The 19,349-nt window shown below is 41.8% G+C and overlaps 1 protein-coding gene across 1 annotated transcript in view; it reads left to right on the forward strand.

Annotated features, from left to right (window-relative positions):
• Positions 1-2,629: 2,629 nt before the first annotated feature.
• NPSR1 (neuropeptide S receptor 1) overlaps positions 2,630-19,349 on the forward strand; it is a 149,143-nt gene continuing 132,423 nt past the window's right edge. The window contains 1 exon segment of the mRNA XM_036101046.2: positions 2,630-4,287. Coding sequence (XP_035956939.2) covers positions 4,132-4,287 — 156 coding nt within the window. The 5' untranslated portion in view covers positions 2,630-4,131.

Genomic DNA, 19,349 nt, shown 5'->3' on the forward strand with positions numbered 1-19,349 from the left:
GAAAGCTTCCTCTCAGCCTATCCCTGTCCATGGCACCTGGCCCTTGCCTGTTCTAGATTTCCCCTCCCACCTTTTAGCCTTCATCACATTGTGACCCAACCAGTCTCTGACCCACATCCAGAAATTTCTCACAAAAAAGTGCAGAGATGGTAAGTGTATTTAGCTCAAAGCTTTTTCATAATTGGAATACCCTCATGTAACTGTCACCCTGACCAAGAAACAGAATATTACCAGCAGCCCAGGGGCTCCCTCCTAGCCTATTCCAGTCACTACCCTTAGCTTTTAGTTTATGTAAATGAAATCAAACGGCATGTATTCATTTGTGTCCAACTTCCCTATAACTCAGAATAACGACTGTGAGATTTATGCATTTTTTACTTAGAGTGGCAGATCACTCATTCTCATTGGTATATGTTTTCCATGGTATGAATACACCACAATTTATTTGTCTACTTTTTTCTTGATGAGCGCTTAGGTAGTTTCAAGTTAGGGGCAATTACAAACAAGCTGCTCTATTCATCTTTACATTTTTTGATTAACATAAGTCTTCATTTGTGTTGGGTATTTTAGTAGAGAAACTGCTAGGTCATAGAATATACATATGATCAGCTTTAGATAATGCTGCCAAGAAGTTTTCCAAAGTGCTTGTACCAATTTACATTGCCATAGAAGTGTATGATAGTTCTTCATCCTACCCATCCTTACCAACACAAGGTATTTCCCATCTTTATCATTTCTAGCCTATCTAGCAGGTGTCTCATGGTTTCATGTTAAGTCCCGTGATCCATCAATGCCTCTCTCATTTTTGTGGAATCTCTAGGGATGAATTCAGGTGAGAACCTAGAAGCCATAGGAGAAGTCCCAAGATCTGTAGTCAGCATGCTAGAGAACCAGGGAGCTGATGTGTAATTTTAGTCTAAAAGCCAGCAGGCTTGAGGCTCAAGAAGAGCTAATGTTTTAGTTCAAGCCCCAAAGCCTTTGAAGACCAATGTTCCAACTCAAAACAGTCAGATAGGAGTTCCCTCTTATTTATGAGAAAATCAGCCTTTTTGTTCTATTCAGGCCTTCAGATGATTGGATGAAGATCACCCACATTAAGGAGGGCAATCAGCTTTACTCAGCCTACAGATTGAAAAGTTAATCTCATCCAGAAACACCTTCAAAGACACACTGAGAATAATGTTTGGCCGAATATTGAGGCATCTCACTCCCCAGTCAAGATGACACATAAAACTAGCCCTCATACCATATTAGCTTGTCATCTTGTCTACAACTATTCCTTTCAACTGTGATATAGTATTATTCCATTATAAATATATGTACGTATATACAAACACACACATACATAGTTATACTTAATATAAATGAAAAAGTATTATTTTGTTTAATATTATATTTGTGAGTTTCATCTATAATGTGTTATATTTGCTACAAATTATTCATCCTCATTGATGTATAATAATTCATTGTGTGACTACATGGAAATTTATTTACCTGGTCTACTATCGATGTGCCTGTAGATAGATTCCAGTTTGGAGCTTCTCATTGATTTTGTCACTTGGAATTTTAGGTTGCTTCTGATTCATTTCTAAACAGTATTGCAAAGGCATCCTTTCCAATGTCTCCTTGTACACACACATAAATGTTTCTCTTGGGTGGCCACAGGTCAAAAAAATGATCCATCTGGACCATGAGTGGAGAGAAAACAACACAACCAGAAAGTTCTCTTACCCTCTAGTCCCTGTCCATTATGGTATCTACTCTTTTCTCTCTTTCCATCCTCACCACATTATGACTTAACCAGCCTCTGCCCTTTCCCAGAAATTTTTCACAGATTTTTTTTTATAAATTTTTGCTGAAGTAAAATATACTTATGAACAAGTGCATATGTTTTATGTGTGCAGTGCAATGAACTTTCCTCAATTAAATGCACATAAGTAACCCAGATAGAGATGGAAAATTACCAGTATTAAGAAATGGAATGATGCAACATAGATTATGTAATTTTAATTTTACTGCATACTGCCAAATTGCTCTTCCAAGTGACTGTGTTAACTAACTCTCGTAGAAGTGAAAAAATACACCCATTTCTTCCCATCCTTGTCAATATTTGGGGTAGTGAAACCGTAGTTTTGACTATGCCAATAGGTAAAAGCTTTGTCTTATTGTTTTAAGTTGCTTCTCCTTCATTTTTAATATGACTGGGCATTTTTCATGTTTATTGCCAGTCAGAATTTCTTTTGCTCATTTTGCTATCGGTTGTCCTGTTTTGACTCTTTCCCCTTGGAACCCATGGCTTACCCAGTTTTCTGGATAGCTCCCTCCTATTTGCTGCCCCTTGTTACTGGACCAAAGGGGATCCGCTCCTCGGCACACCATAGGCAGAGAGAGCACCAGGAGGCATAGCCTCACGAAGTCACCTTTATTTGTACAAACAAGGAAATCATGGAGAATAATTTCCGAAGTCATGTCTCCCTGAACAAAGGAAAGCAGGCTCCTTTTATTAGGAGTTGGGATAAATATTCCAAGGAGTATTTTAAAATTATAATGAGGTGGAGGCACTTTTTTTTTTTAAGATTTTATTTATTTATTTGAGAGAGAGAGAAAGCAGGAGCAATGGGGAGGTGTAGAGAGAGAGGGAGAAGCAGGCTCCCTGCTGAGCAGGGACCCCTATGCGGGGCTCGACCCCGGGATCATGACCTGAGCCAAAGGCAAACAGTTAACCGACTGAGCTACTCAGGCACCCTTTCTGGCACTTTCTGAGACTCCTGTGCAGGCATCTTCCTCAAATGTTTCTTGTTCTGTTTCAGCAGCTCATTAGTTAGTTTCTAGAAGGTAAGACTGACACTTAAGCAGAAGCTTTTAGGACCTTCCTGAGTTCAGGAGGTCAGGCCCGAGTTCAGGAGGTCAGACCGGGGACATTTGTTGCCCCTTCACTAAAGACTTAATATCTTCTCATCTACAGCATTCTATATTCTTCTGGGCTCGCAGATAATGCTAAAACTTTCCCAGTTACTTTCATGTGGGCCATGGTTTTTTTATGATCATCACTAACCTGCTACTCCTTATACCAGGTGTCATGATCCAATGGTTGCACATATTTGGAGCATTTTGCATGTAAGTAATCAGGTAGTTATGCTTGGTTGCAGTACAAGCAGCTTAGTTCTATTGTTTTGCACCTGGCCGTTTACCCCTACTCGTGTTAACTTCATGCCACAATAGGCTTTTGAAATGCGATGCAGATCAATATATGTTAGTGTCAAGGCACTGCTGCCCAGGAATTTCTGAAGAGATGAGTTATTACCTCATTTCCATCACCAGTTGTGGGGTCTTGGGCAAGTCATTTCAGCTCTGACAGCCATAAAGATACATCCCCTGCCTACCTCACAAAGTTGCTTGGATAGGTAATGAAAGAACCTCAAGCTGATAAGAGTATTTACCAGGCACCACTCCTAGTCACGACTCGAAGGTCGTAGCTTATTGACAAACACAGACCCCAGGCTTTTCTGAGAAGTGCCCTGTGAAAATCTAGAGTAAACCACGGTGTGAAATACAAATATGCTATTTCCCCATGTTGACTGAAACAATGTACAGGCTGCTAAGTAAATGGCTAGGTGAGTATTGTAAGTCAGAAGGCAAGCTCAGCCGAAGCAAATGCATAATTATGATCTGATATCAGAAGAGCCAACATGACCTGAATTAATCAGTCTGCTGTTGAGTCCAAGTTCCTGTATTGTTGAAGCTGGAGCAGAAGTGGGGGTCCATTCTGGAAGTTAGGGAAAGCCTAGCTGGGCAGGAAGGCCTGTCTCTGGAGCCATATGGATCGCTTTTGGTGGCGGGGGCTCCCACGGGCTCTGTGGTGAGGCCGCGGCCCGGACGGTGGGGTGAAGAGGCTGTGCCGGCTCCTGGATCGTAACTGCTGAGGAGAGAGCAGCACGTGGGTCCTCGCAGGCGTCAGGCAGAGCTCTTCAGGGAGGTGGGCTCCGGGAGGGCTCCGTGCCTCTGCTCAGCCGAGCTCCAGCCAGAAGCCTTGGGAGGCAGAGCAGGTGCAGAGCTGCAGCGCTCAGAGGGGAGCTGGACTCTTCCTGGGCTGCAGGCGCCGGGACAGCCAGGCTCGAGTCCACCTGAGCCATGCCAGCCAGCCTCACAGAGCGTGGCCCGGACTCCGACGCCTCCAGCAGGACCACGCAGACCCTGGATGCTTCCCCAGTCCTCTGCACCGGAACGGTCACTTTCACGGAAGTGGTGGAAGGGGAGGAGTGGGGCTCCTTCTACTACTCCTTTAAGGTACGTTTCCTGTTTTCCACTCTGAAAAGGATTTTAAATAACGAGACAAGTGGAATTTAAGAGACCCAGTTAAACTATCATTGTCAATACCGTGAATGGGTATAGTTTATTTTCTTTAACTAAAAGAGTAACAGAAAAAAAAAAAAACCTGATGAGCTAAATCAAGGAGTTTTTCATTCTGTGCAAGGACCTATACTGTAGCTTCTTATGAATACTGGTCTTTTTGTTCTGCTGCTGCTGAAAACGTGTAAATCTTGGGTTGCATTTAACCAAGAGGCTGCAGAGTGGATCATTTTTTTTGTTTGTTTCCCCCCTTTCCTTAGGTAAAAACACTTCTAATTAATTCTATAGTAGTGCTTGAAATGTTGTCTGTTTCTTGTAGGGGTTATTGCTGAGTTTTTTGCTAGGAACATCAGAAGTGTGGAGAGCCCACATCCCCCAGGACAGTGCCTGGTGCAAGGAGAAGCATAGCAGTAAGGAAGGAAAGACCACACTCTTTTTTGATCCTGTGCTTTGAACATCAGTGAGCAATAGCTTCTTTGACTGTTGTTTGTGGTGCCACAGTTTGCAACAAGTTGCCTCCTAGAACAAATGAGTAAATCAGACTTTGGTGAATTTCACCTTCAAAGCATCCAGGGGTCACACTGAGGAAATGATCCTCATTAGGCTAATACTGTTCCCTCTTCTACAAGACTGTAGTCAGAAACAAACCAGGCATCTGGAAAACAAGTTCTCTGCCTCTTGCATCAGAATGCAGGCATGTCAGGATATTTCACACGCTGCCTGGAGGTGCGTTAAGTCGTGGCAATAATTCCCAGGTCTCAGACTGGTCTTTTATACCAGAAAGGAAAATACTTCAAGAAAAATTCAAGCCGTTTTTGTTTGTTTGTTTGTTTGTTTGTTTGTTTAATCCTCTGGGTGTTCTTGAAATGATTTGGTTTTTACTCCACAAAGTAGAATTACTGTAACATCTACCTCTCTATTGGAGCTTTGCTTCTTTGCAAACACTCAAAATAAAACTTTCAGCAGGGAGCAATCCTGGGAGGCAGCCTAGCCTTCCTCAAAAGCCAAGACACAAAATAGCAAAGCAGAGGCTGAACAAGTCACTTAGGCTGGCTCCATGGGACCTAGTCCCTCAGAACCACCTCCTGATGCATGCACACGCACAGCCCTGCTGCCCAGCTCCGTGACAGAAAACAGACACTGAAATTGGAGTTTGTTGCCATTTACCTTTGACTGGGTACATCCTCTCTATGGAATCAGCTTGCAGATCTAGAGAGTCTGTCTTGGAGAAGCAGGCTTTGTGCACCCAGGAAACACACCGCTCTTTCTCAGGGACGCTGCCTCCGCAGCCTCTTTGATAGTTATAAAATCTGACAGCAAACAGAACGAAGAGAGAATGGCCATTGCAAAAGGGATACTAATCAGCAATAAGGCGGTCGTTCTGAGACTCCGGCAATAATCACTCTCCACTGAAATCTCATTTGCCCTTTTTTGAATACAGCTCCTAAGGGGTATTTTGAATGTTCACACAAACAAATCCCTGCTGGTTCTCTACTAGTGTTTATATTCTGTCCTAGCAACGTCCTCTCTAGGTACTAAAGAGAATCATGTCATTTTTTATCTCATGCCTATTCATGTTTGCCCTCAAACAACTAGACCACTGGACAAGAAAAGAAGATAAAAGAGAGGGATTATTTGTCCAGGAGGTTAGGATGTTCCATTTCATTTTTTGACCCACGCCATCATTGACCAAAGCACAGTGATTTGTAGTTACGAGGCAGTCTGTGGTGTTTGTGGGCACCGAGCTTAAATGTTTCAGGGTAACTTTTTCCCATGGTCCTCTTAGAACAGGGCAGTTCTGTTACACTGTGGATCCAGAAACAATTCTGATGCAAACCCTTGTTCATTGTGAGTCTTTTATTGCACATACTTCTCAAGAAGAAAGTCTGAACTGCTCTTTACTATCTCCCAAACGTGTCCTTTTAATCCCTGTTCTTTACCAAAAGCAGTAAAAATATCACAAAAATAAAAATCGTAACAGCAGTAAAAGTAGCAGAATTAATAGCAACAACAATAGCCTAACATCTCATTTGCTGTGGGCTTTCTTGGTGCCAGGAATCGTTCTAAATGACTCCTGTGACGTATCACATTTCATTCTCACACACTATGGTGCATCTTTCCATCTGGAATTGCCTTCCGCCTTCATCTGCATTGATCTAAATTCCACCCACTCTGAAGTCTCCTCTTGAATTGCTTCTTCCATGAAGCCCCCACCCCTGACTCGTCTCTCCTCTGAATGTACCTGCCTTCTTGCCATTTAATCCAGCTGTCTTCAACTGCTATTTCAATATGTGTCCAGAAGAGGTATAATAGCCATTAAGCCCCTTGAGTGATTTTTGTTTCGTATTCTCTCCAGAAGCCAGCACCATGCTAGGCATACTCAATAAACATTTACTACATTAATGAAGCGTGGTGTTCTGTCTCTGTCAACTGCCCACATTTTGTCAGAAAGCTTGCTTCCTCAGTGATAGAGGTGGGGGTCTTGTTAACCATGACTCCACAGGGCAGCCCCTGCCCTGCCTTGTCTCTCTACTTACTGTACTCGCCAAGCAAGGTCCTTCTCTGCATGAACATTCAAATCATCCTTATCCCATTTCTAAGCCAACGTGACCAAAGTAAGTTATGGATTCCAGTGGGTGGGGTATAGAATTAGTTGTGGTGCCATAGACTAGTACCTAGTATCCGATTTAGCCCTGGGAAACCGTACCCACCATGTTGTAGCCTTACTAGTCTCAGAGGTCTTGTTCGGTCTGCATGCTTGGGCTTCTGTCTTTCCTGCCTAGCACTTGAGTTCTTGTCTGAACCCCAAAGCTCTCTTGGCAGGAGACAAGACATCCCTGTCTGGATCTGGTTAGCTTTCTCTTCCACAGGCTTAGCTCCTTTCCCTCCTCCCATTTCCACCCCCAAATTCTTGCCCCCACTTTCCACTGCTCTAACCTACTCTGTTATCTAAGCATGTCCTTGGATATAGGCAGGAAGGTCAGCGGAGAGTTTACCACCCACTTCCTCTATCATGGGCTTCATGTGAGCAACCCTGTGCGGTCCTGGGTTCAAGATTCCCAACTCAAGCCCTGGTTTCCTTCATAGTTTCCAATTTCAAGTTCCCATCCAGTTCACCTCCTCAATTCCAGTACCAAATTCTACCAGAAATTCCCAAGGAGGATAGGACTTTGCTAATCAGAAAGTGAATGGAGGACGTGAATATGAACCTGTCCAAGTGGAAGACAAAGATGAAACTCTTCATTTTAGCCTTTCGTTTTGGCCCGTGAATGTGCTAGCAACATTTCCCGTATCTCTAATTTTAATGATGAGAAAATTAATTCAAAGTAACTGGGAGAGAACCTTGTCTGAATTAGTAAATTGGTGAAACTATAAAATAATGCAAATGAACTCATTTTTATTACTCTCAGGTGAAGGAAGAAATTTGAACCAAGACTGCTAAATATTACCTAATGACGATCTTTTATTGAATCTCCTTCAGTGGGAAGCTACAAATGATAGGTGATTAGTCTAACTATTGTTGATATGTAAATGGTTGCTTCTAAGGGCTTGAGGGTGATTGGACACAGTTTTTTTCCCTTTGTTAGTGCAGCCTCCTGCCTACTCTCTTGCTATTAGTTTTCTTAACACATCTTTCCTCCTTTAATATAACAAAAGCAAATTCTAGTTCGATTCCTGTCCCACTTATTTCACAGGGGGCTTTAGCAAGAGCTCAGTTGAGAAAGCTTATGTAGACTTGCTTGTTTTCAGTATATTTTGGTTGACAACTCATTTCTAAGAACTTGATCTACTTCCTGAGGTCCCTGACCTCCCCATGTTATCTCCTGCAGATTACAACAAGGGCCTGGCGTTCACATCATGCATTTGTTTATGTCTTCTACATAGTTTCACTCGGTATGTTCATTTTCAGTACATTCATATGGTTGAATATGTGGCTGTTTATAAGGAAATGACTACTAGTTTTGCTCAGTTAAATAGTCATTAGAGGTCTGCTATTTACTACCTGTTTATAGCGTGCCGACCGAGTGCTCCACTTTCCATTCCCTTACTGGGTAAGCTCTATCATGTCCAATTTTACTTTGTGTCATTGAGAAAGGCACAGATGTTGCTGGTTGGCTGTACGGGGACATCAGACATTTCCCGAGCTATGCACTGTAGTTTGTGAGAAAGGAAAACTTGCTCAACCAAATTTCTCTTTGCATTACTAATACATCTCAGGGCAGGAAAGATAATCTTAGTTAATTCCGAGTGAACTCAGAATTACAGTTTTGCAGCCTATGAAGGGTTTTCCCATTTTCTGACTCAAGGAAGGTGTCTAAGCTCTAGGGCTGGTGCCTCTGTAGTGTGTGATGGGGGTAAGGGAGGGGGTCCAACCTGGGGAGAGATCTGGGCAAGTTGGTGTCAGCTTGAAAAGTGCCGTCTGGCTTTCAGAAGTGGTTTTCCCTGTTCCAGACCCTTGTCTGGATCCCTGTCTGGCCCAGGTCAGGACCACACTGTTTTCTGAGGCAGAGTACTTCTGTCACATTTCTTTCAGGCACACGGGTGTTCACATCTCCCTCTTTCCCTCTCAATCCCGGCCAAATTTTTTTGTCCTTACTAGGAATGAAAAGTTCACCTGCCTCCCTCCCAGCTCTGGGCTGTGGGAAACAGTGGCATTGTCTCTGGTGCTCTCTCTACCCACACGGCGACCAGACCTGTACCACTCCCACCTCGTGATAGATGGGGAACCTGCCATTCCCTCGTTCCTTTACAGTAAGTGGACTTCAGCCCCCTTTTAATACTGTGCTCTCAAACTCAGTGGGTGTTACCTCTTCCTTTTTTGGTGCAAGCCTTTGGAAGGGGTAATACGATAGCTTCTCATCAGTGTCTAAGCTTCCTCACATTCTGTATCACTGTTGGACCATCCTACCTGCCGGCTCCTTCAGCCTTTCTTTATCAGGGGGAAACTGGCTGCACTGTGTTCTTCCAAATTTCTTATTCCAAGCTCTCTGCTCTGAATGCTCAAAAGACACTCCTCTTGCCAGGAAAAAAGCCATTTCTTTTCGAGGTAGTTAAGATACCTTCCGTGAGGCTTTTATTTATTTATTTATTTTTGAAAGCCTGACACTCACTTGTTTCTCTCTGCCTACATTGCTAAAGATTATACCCTGAGGGCAGATGGGGTAGAGCTCTCTGGCTGCCTGAGCTGGGGAAGGATTTATCAAAAGAGTAGGAAGGCCCACGTCCATTTATGCTTCAAAATGTCATCCTGTCCTCCTTGAAATAACTTCCTGTTGATACACTAGGTAAGAATGTGTGGAGCCATGTACTCAAGTGTCAAGAAATGTCAGATCATTGTTCTGTAACTGAACTTAGCTTTTCTCTGGACCGCTCAGTCCACCTGATGGCAGAAGTAGCTTAGTCATCCCCAGGTAAACTCAGGCCCTCGAAACTTCCCCATCATTTTAGTGAGGCATGGCTTCTATAGCCAGAGTGCTGGGGTCAGGTCGCAGTGCCACCACTCTCTAACTGTGTGACTTTGAGCCGTTCCCTTCTACCTCTGCCATGGTTTCCATATCCAACAAATGACACTAATAATTAAATGTCCTTCGGAGGGTTGTTGTGACAAGTTGAGTAATGGAATTCTTGTGAAGCCTTTAAGAATGGTGAGTGGCCTAAAGTGTTCAATAATTGTTAGATGTTAGATCCCCAGGAACTAATTGTTTCACTCTTTACTAAAGCTACTTCCTGAAAGTTGAGGGGCCACCATTATCTATACTTCTGAATATTCTGAAGGATATCACTGCCGTTGAAGCTCTTTGGGACAGTTTTAATATACATTAGGTCCTCACCCAGTGGTGGTGAATTGAGCTGTTTCTCTTCTTTCAATTAGACCATGAAAAATGTAGAGTAAGTTATTTAGAGAAGATTCAATTTCTTACTTTATCATCTTGATATAATGTCTAATTTTTATCTATGCAAGCTTAATGGCCCACTACAAGAAGAGCTATTTACAGAAATGGGAAATTATGCCCTATCCAACGGAAGAAAGGATGGGCTTCTACTGTGGCAGAAAGATCTTCTGGGCCACAAGATGGCAAAACCACACACACTCATGATGAAATCATTAAGAAGTAATCATCAGGGTTCTTTTCTTTTTTTTCTCCTAACTTAGGCAATATTGCTGGCTGCCTAAAAATGATGGGTCTCTTACACTTGTCAGCACTTTACAGTCAACACCATAATTTCACATGATTTCATTTGACCTACCATCAGCTCTAGCAGGCTCTAAAATAGCATTCTTATTTTTTAACCAGATGTGAATATGAAATCAGAGAAAAGTTAAAGGTGTGAACTTCCTAATAAAATAGAAAAAAAGAAATAAGATTCTACTGCTGATTTTAGTCAGGATAAGGTAGGCTCTGCAACAGTAAACACTAAACCCTGAATATTGGTGGTTTAACATATCAAAAGTTTATTTCTCTCAATAATCCCAGTTGCAAGCAGGTTAACTTGTAACACTGCCTTCTAGAACAAAATGATTTCCAAGGAAGAAGCCTTTGCCTTATCTTACCTGCTTCGGCCTGAAATGATATATGACTTCAACTCGATTCCATTGGCAAGAATTTATTAGGTGATGGGCATGGGAAATGTAGCTTCACTGAACATCCCCAGTGTGGGGAACATAGTGTACTGCTTTAAAGTTTGGCTTGATTTTCACCTTCTACAGGATGAAACCTAAGTTCTTCAGCCTGGCCTAAATATGTTCATGACCCCAATATGTTATATGACATATACACGTGAACACACATGCACACACACATACATGCACACATACTAGACTTCAGTCATGGAAGGGTAACTCTAGATCCCACTTCCCTAGCAACGTGTCTGACACAGAGCAGATAAATGGTCAATAAATATTTTGTTGAATGAAAGAGCATATCAAGAAACAGTCTGTGTCACAAGTTTATTCCTAAGGTCTCAATAAATTAATGTGAACATATTAGAGTGGATGGAATCTTAATCCTTATTCTATAAGCCATTGGGATTGAATTTTAAAGGTACCGTGATTTAGGGGAATTCCTAACACCACAGCAAGGCCATATAGCAGGGGAGGCTGTGTAAACAGATCTTTAGACCTGAAGCAATCAACATGCAAAGTCTGATGATACTCTTTTCCATGGTGTTAGCCCTGGTTCCACATCTAAGGCCTGGAAACCATCCACCTCTGAACCCCAAGACACCAGGCAGGTATTGGGAAAGGCACAATGTTAACATTCACATCCCTGCTCTCCATTTATGTGTTCTGACACCTGATTATAGAAGTTCAGCTATAAAGATCTTCTGCAAGGTACAGAGGTACAGAGGGCAAAGGGCACCATCTGTGGACAATAGGACCTACTGCAATGGGGTGAATGATTCAGCCTTGTCTACTAGAATTTCAATCAAGCAGCCACATGATTCCTGTCTGGGCACTGCAAGCAGAAAATGTGTCTGTCCTGTGAGCAGTGAGACTATAGCTGCTTTCTCAGGAGAAGACCTTATACTAGGTACTAGGAAACCAGGAAGGATGTATCACTGTCTTGATGGACTAGTGAACTAATGCTTTAATTCAACAAATATTACTAACATGACTTCAGCCTTTTAAATTTGTAATACCAATAGATAAACATAAATATTTCTCACTCAATTTAAATTTTAAAATATAAATATCATGTCTAAAAATAAGTCAAAGTGTAATTGTAATAATGCAGAATACAATTTTTTAAACTATATTCTTTCCCTCCCCATATTTTACATACCCTTTTACCTTATCAATTTGAGAATCACAAATTGGCTTGACCGAGTATTACTTTAGGCACTGAGGGTTCAGCGATGGAGGAAACAGGTACTTTGCCTTCAGACAGCTCTGTCTAATGGGGAACCAGACATTTAGTCAATAATTATAAGGGAAAAGGATATAGTCACTTAGAAAAGGGAAGAGGGGCGCCTGGGTTGCTCAGTTGGTTATGTGTCTGACTCTTGGTTTGGGCTCAGGTCATGATCTCAGGGTCCTGAGATGGAGCCAGCATCAGGCTCTGTGCTCAGCGGGGAGCCTGCTTCTCCCTCTCCTTCTGCCCCTCCCCCACTCGTGCACGCACTCCATCTCTCTCTCTTTCTCTCTCAAATAAATAAATAGAATCTTAAAAAAAATAGAGTTAGGTAGAAAAGACCCAAGGGGATCATTAGACTAAACAATATGGATTTTTTTCTTATAGGCAAGAAGATCTTTAAAGTTTTATTAACAAAAATGTTAACAGTGAAAACTGATTTTAGAGAGCTTAATCAGGCTGCAGGGTCCTGGGCAGGTTGCAGGGAAGGGACCCTGGGAAAGGAGAATCAGTTCTGATGCCCGAACGAGAGGTGTTGGTGCTGAGATGAGTATTGTCTTGTCTGAGAGTGGAAAGGAAGTGTGTATGCCAGGTCATGAAGGTTTCAGGGAATCAGAGAGGGTTGGCTGAGGCAGAGAAGGAAGATGACATGGGGGTTAAAATCGATAAGGTGATCCCACAATGTCGATGAAAAGGCAAAGGAAATTGAACAGCCATAATAATTCTGAAAAAGAAGAAAGTCAGGGAGGTGACTTACAGACTTACTGTAAAGTTACAGTGAGGTATTGAGGGAATGCTAAACATACAGAAATGGAAAAGAAATAGGCCCACACATATATGGTCAATTAATTTTTGACAAAAGTAAAATAGAAATTCAATGAAGGAAGCAAAAATAGTGCTGGAACAAAAAGATAGCTACATGTAAAAAGTGAGCCCCTACCCAAACCTTACACCCTTTAAAATTTAACCCCAAATGGATCATATACCTAAGTGTAAAACCTAAAATAAAACACCTAGAAGAAAATCTAGGAGAAAATCTTTGTGACCTTGGATTAGGCAAAGATTTCTTACATACAACACTAAAAATATAATCCATGAAAGAAAAATTTGATAAATTGGACTCTATTAAAATTAAGAACTTCTATAATTTGAAAGATGCTATTAAGAGATAAAAAGGCTAATCACATACTAGGAAAAAATATCTAGAAATTATATACAGATCTAATGGGTAATTTTTATACAGAACATATAAAAATTTCCTAAAGCTCAATAAGCAGAAAAAAATCTTGATTTAAAAAAGTAGCAAAAGTTTTACGGGCGCCTGTGGCTCAGTCGGTTAAGCATCCAACTCTTGATTTTGGCTCAGGTCATGATCTCAGGGGCATGAGATAGAGCTCTGCGTTGGGCTCCACGCTTGGGATTCTCTCTCTCTCCCTCTGCCCCTCCCACCCCCGCTCACACAGTCTCTCTCTCTCTCATTCTCTCTTAAGATAAAAATAAAATGTAGCAAAATTTTGAACAGACATACCACCAAAGAAAATACATAGATGGTAAATAAGGACATGAAAAGATGTTCAGCCTCCTTAGTCATCAGGGAAATACAAAATAAAACTACAATGAAATACCACCACACACTTATTAGAAGGGCTAAAATAAAAATATACTATGTCGAGCACTGTCAAGAATGGGAAGCCATTAGAACCATCCTACATTCCTGATGGCAAAATGGTAAAGACAATTCAGAAAACATTTGGCCCTTTTTCTATAAGTTAAACATATATTTATTTTACAACCCCCAACTCCTACTCCTGGGCATTTACCAAAGGGAAATAAAACCTATGTCTACACAAAGCCTGTATGTCAATAGGTAGACTGCCTTCATTCGAAAATGCCAAAAAGCAGAAACAACCCAAACATCCTGCAGCTGGAGAATGGATAAACAAGCTGTAATACACCCATTCCGTGGAATATTACCTAGTAATAACAAGGAATAAACTTACAGATACACAAAACAACATGATGCATTTCAAATGCATTATGCTAAGTGAAAGGAAATCAGACTCAAAATGCTACAGACTGTCATGATTTCATTTATGTAATGTTGTTGAGAAAATAGAACTCTAAGGACAGAAAACAAATCAGTGGTTGCCATGGGCTGGGGGTGGGCCAAAGCCCGACTACAAAGGGCACAGGGGAATCTTTGTGAATGATGGAACTGTTCTATATCTTGAGTGTAATGATGGTTGCATTTGTCAAAACTCACAGAACTGTACACTAAAAGGGTGAATTTTCCTCTGTAGAAATTATATCTTAATAAAAAATTCATTATCTAGAGATTTACATTGTGAATTTAATTTTCAACAAAATGTGTTTCATTTAAAAATCATAAATCCCCAAGTGACAGCATAATGGAAGTACAGCTGAAGCCCCAGGAGCACCTGAAATGGGATATAGATTTAGAAGATTACTACAGAATCAAGAGTTCAAGATGGATGAACCTCCAAAAGCAGCAACTATGGATCAAAATGGACAGAAAAAATGAAGGCCCCACGTCACACAGGTGTTTGCTCAAATGTCATCTCCTTGAGAGTCTTCTTCGGCTTATATGACATTATATGACACATCTGTGCCTTGTTCTCTATCTCATAGTGTCTAGAAATTACGCTTCATGAGGACCAGAACTCCACCTATTTTCACCAGTGCCAACAACCATGCTAGCCCTGATTAGACCCTCAGAGAGTCTTGAAGAGTGAATAGACCCTATTGTGGACTTAGATAGGCATAAATATTGACAAAGAATTCAGGGCACAGCTCTGTGAATGTTTTCCTAGGTTCCTCTTTATTCTACTTTACAAGTAGACCTCAACCATTAGCCACTTAGCATGAATCTTAAGTATATAAAGCTAGTACTGGTGAGGAATAAAGATGATGCTTCCAAATTTTGCAGAACATCAACAGCTGTGAAAGGAGGCATTGGATGAGCCTGGAGAAGATGAAGGTGTGCTCAGGAACAGATGCTGAATAGGCAGTGCTTGTTTGGTTGACCCCATAGCTAATCTCAACCCCCTTCTCACTTTCCCAGCTAAATACGCACTGCCTTAGTCTCCCCTGCAGTTAAAAGTAGCTCAGTTTGAGGGCGCCTGGGTGGCTCAGTTGGTTAAGCGACTGCCTTCGGCTCAGGTCATGATCCTGGAGTCCCTGGATCGAGTCCCGCATCGGGCTCCCTGCTCGGCAGGGAGCCTGCTTCTCCCTATGACCCTCACCCCTCTCATGTGCTCTCTCTCTCTCATTCTCTCTGTCTCAAATAAATAAATAAAATTAAAAAAAAAAAAAAAAGTAGCTCAGTTTGGGAAACTTAATTGGAAGCCTGTGAGATTGCTGATAAAAGTTTCTCCTTTTCTAATAAAAGGAGAAAGGTATGGCTGGCATTCTGTTTTTTCCCTTCTGTCCGCCTTGAATTCTGACACAATGCATGGAGCTGCAGCAGCCACTTTATGACCACAGGAGAAAACCCAAGGCAAATTAGATGTGTCAAAGACAGCAGTCACCTACCTTCGGATTTCTTATTATATGAAAAAAAAAACAACCACACTTTATTTGTTTAAGCCACTATTAAGTGGGCTTTTTTGTTTTTGAGCTGAACACTTTCCCAATAGATTTAAAAAAAAAAAAAAGTGCAAAACTGTATGTTTGGAGTTCTGAAGCTAAGGCCTTAAAAGTGGGCCACAGAAAAATCAACTAAACATTTCTTTTTCTTTTATTCCACATTTGGGTGGTGCAGGGGCTGGCTATGCTCAGGTTTCTCATCCCGCTGTTAAAGAGGCACTGAATAGAGTTTTATAAACATTGATTCAGACTGGATCATATGTTTCTGAGTAAGAAAAAGTCTCTCCCCTTTCCCAAAGAAAAACAGCCTTGAATTTTTCAGAATGATTCTCCACATTTCAGATAATGACAGTACTTGGGTAATTTTATGAAAAATGCTAAAATCACTTTAAAAATACTAGCTTAAAAAACTACCCAAAACATTAGGTCATTTTTTCATAACGGCTCAACAAGAGGATTTCCTATTGTTCTTCCTAAAGTGTAAAAGGATATGATTCCTGACACTTTAAGACAACCAAGGAAAGTGTGACACATGGACTCTGGAACCTGAAACCAATTCCATATTGTGCAACCCAGAACATCTCACCTGCCGGCTCTCGCCTCATGTAGCTCTGCTGGGGGAGCCGAGCAATGACTACTTCACTGTAAGATCAAGCAACGAAGGAACCAGTTCTCATGTGGAAAATGGATTTGGGGGGAGAAAAAGAGGAAGGTAGTCATGGAGGAATTCTACCCATTAACCTCCTGTGAGGGTCCCTCCAAACTGAGAGTGGGTGAGCAGCGAGTGAGGGCTGATGCCCTTCCCCTTGAAGACCAGCCTCCCAGACTCTCCACCACCCAGATTCTCCCCCCGCTCACACTCTCCACTTTCCCAGATTCTCCACTCTCTCATACTCTCCACTCACCCAGATTCTCCACTCTCCCAAATTCTCCACTCACCCAGGTTCTCCACTCAACAGATTCTCCATTCTCCCCAGTTCTCTACTCACCCAAATTCTCCACCCAGATTTTCCACTCTCCAGCTCTCCACCCACCCAGATTCTCCACCCACCCAGATTCTCCACTGTCCCACACTCTCCACTTTCCCAGATTTTCCACCCTCCCAAATACTCCATTCCCCCAGGTTCTCCCCTGCCACACTCTCTACTCTCCAACTTGCCACTCTCCAAATTCTCCACCCACCCACACTGTCCACTCTCCCAGATTCTCTACTCTCCCAAATTCTCCACTCACCCAGATTCTCCACCCATCCAGATTCTACACCCTCCCACACTCTCTACCCACCCAGATTATTCTCCCTTTACCAAAGGTAAGTAAAGCAGAAACTTCCAGGGATTCCTCCCCTATTTGTGTTCCATTTTTGGAAGGAAAGAGACAGTTCTCCCAAGGTAGAAATAAGTGGTTGGAGAAGAATAAGAAGGAAGCATAACCTTGACACACAAGAACCACGTTAAGCTTTCCCACACTCTTAAGGGCTACTTCTTTCCCTCTGCTGTCTTCTCTGTCTGCTCTCATCTCTGCCCGTCCAGGTGTTCAGCTTGGACCTTACATGCTCGGCTTCAAAATTTTTTTCTCTCCCTCTTTTCCCTAGTCCTCCTTGTATCTAAAAACATTTTTCCTCAACAAACTAATTCCAAGTATCAGCATAAAAGCCTTTCAGAATAAAGGAATTCTTTCCCTGGGGTGTCTCTCCCCTCAGCCCCCTTAACCTTCCAATGCTGTTTGCATTTTAAAGAGGATTTTGCTTAACTTAAACAAACCCCTCCTCTCCTGAGCTCCCTGGGCAGAGATAGTGAAGATCACAGGGTCTAGAGGAGTGTTGGGGTTCCTTGAAGAAGCAACAACAAGGGGTAAGAGGATCCCCCTTAATTCCTCTTCTTTCAGCTCCCAAAGGCTTTTGCCCAGCTCCTCTGCTGGGCTGGGGCCCTGATTCACCCCGGCCTGCAGTGTTCCAGGCTCTGCATCTGATCAGAGATCTCCTCACGGCACTAAGAATTCCATTCACGTACAGATATTGAACTGAAGTCTTTGCTCAAGGACCATTATTCACAACTCATAATTTAATAAAAAAATGAAATGGAATATTGTTAGGGCCCAAATGCAAGTTTCCTTCCTTTCATCTAGTATACTGGACTATTGCCCTTGGCAACACATAGCAATCTATGCAAATAGAAGATACTCTTTCAACTGAGGATAAATTTGATTTTCTTTCCAATGCATTTAGTTCCTTTTGAGGATTTTTTTTTTTTTTTTTTTGCCTAGGTTGGGATAAAAATGCAAAAGGTATTCAAGAATACAGAAACTATTTGCCCAAAATAAAACTTAGAATACTATCTATTGAATGCTAACTGCCAAGCACTTTGTCTTCTCCATCGATTATTTTATTCACCCTTCATTACTCAGGTTAACCTAGATTATGCTATGGTAACAAAGAACCAGCTATTATCAGAAAGTTGAAATGATAATGTTTATTTCCTGCTCATGCCATGTGTTTATTACAGGTTAACAAGGAACCTCTGCTTAATGTAGTCACTCAGGGACATAGGCTGATGGAAGCTCCATCTCCACACAGGCTGCCTTAATACCAGGACTAGAAGACAGACAGACAGAAAATGGTGAACCTGCCCTGGCTCTTTTAGCTTCTGCCCAGAAGTGATGCACATCACTTCTCACAATTCATTGGCCAAAGTAAGTTCATGATCTGATCTGATATCAATGGAGCAAGAAAATAACAGCCTCCCTCTGGGAAAGTCAGGGGCTGTTGGTGATCAGAACTGTGAATGAAACTCCTGCAACTCTGAAACAGGCATTATTATCCTTGATTTACAGAGAGAAAAGGTGAGGCACATTGAAGATAAGTTCATACAATAGTTGATTGTCCAAAAATGTGAACCCAGCCATCTGGTTCAGAAGCACATGCATTCTCCACTGTAACAGAACTCCCTAAAGATGTTCCACAGAACTCTAATTATGTGAGTTGCTAAGCGTATAAAAAAGGACTATGGCCAAAAAAGTTTGGGAAAGAGCACCTATTATATTCATCATATATAATGTATTAGCCTATTTAAGTTTCTGAGAAGTCTTACAGAAAAGCAACGAGTTTAATTCTGCTTAATCAAAATTTCCCAAATTTATTGGACCACAGAACGTTAGGATGTTACCTCTAATAATATGCCATGGGGACAATGGTCCCTAGAACACACCTCAGAAGATGCCACATCATGTTCTTTCCCACGGAACCTGTGGACTAACCTAACAGAACCACCTTTTTGGGCAGATGAGACCCAGCAAGGTAAAGTGATCTTCCCAAGATCACACAGGCCAGTAAATGGTAGAGATAGGACAGAGCTGTAATCTCTGGATATCTAAGTCAGAGCTCCTGGCCAGCCTGTGGAAGCTTCATGAAAATACAAACTGGAAAGCACTAGTCAAATTTAAGATAGCATTAATTCTTAATGCTAAGCACTACTGAAATATAGAAAATATTTGAACAAATAAAAAAACGTGGTGCTTCAGGATAGGAAGATTAAATTTTGTGAA

Source organism: Halichoerus grypus, chromosome 12, assembly GCF_964656455.1.
Source record: "Halichoerus grypus chromosome 12, mHalGry1.hap1.1, whole genome shotgun sequence".
Lineage (NCBI taxonomy): Eukaryota > Metazoa > Chordata > Mammalia > Carnivora > Phocidae > Halichoerus > Halichoerus grypus.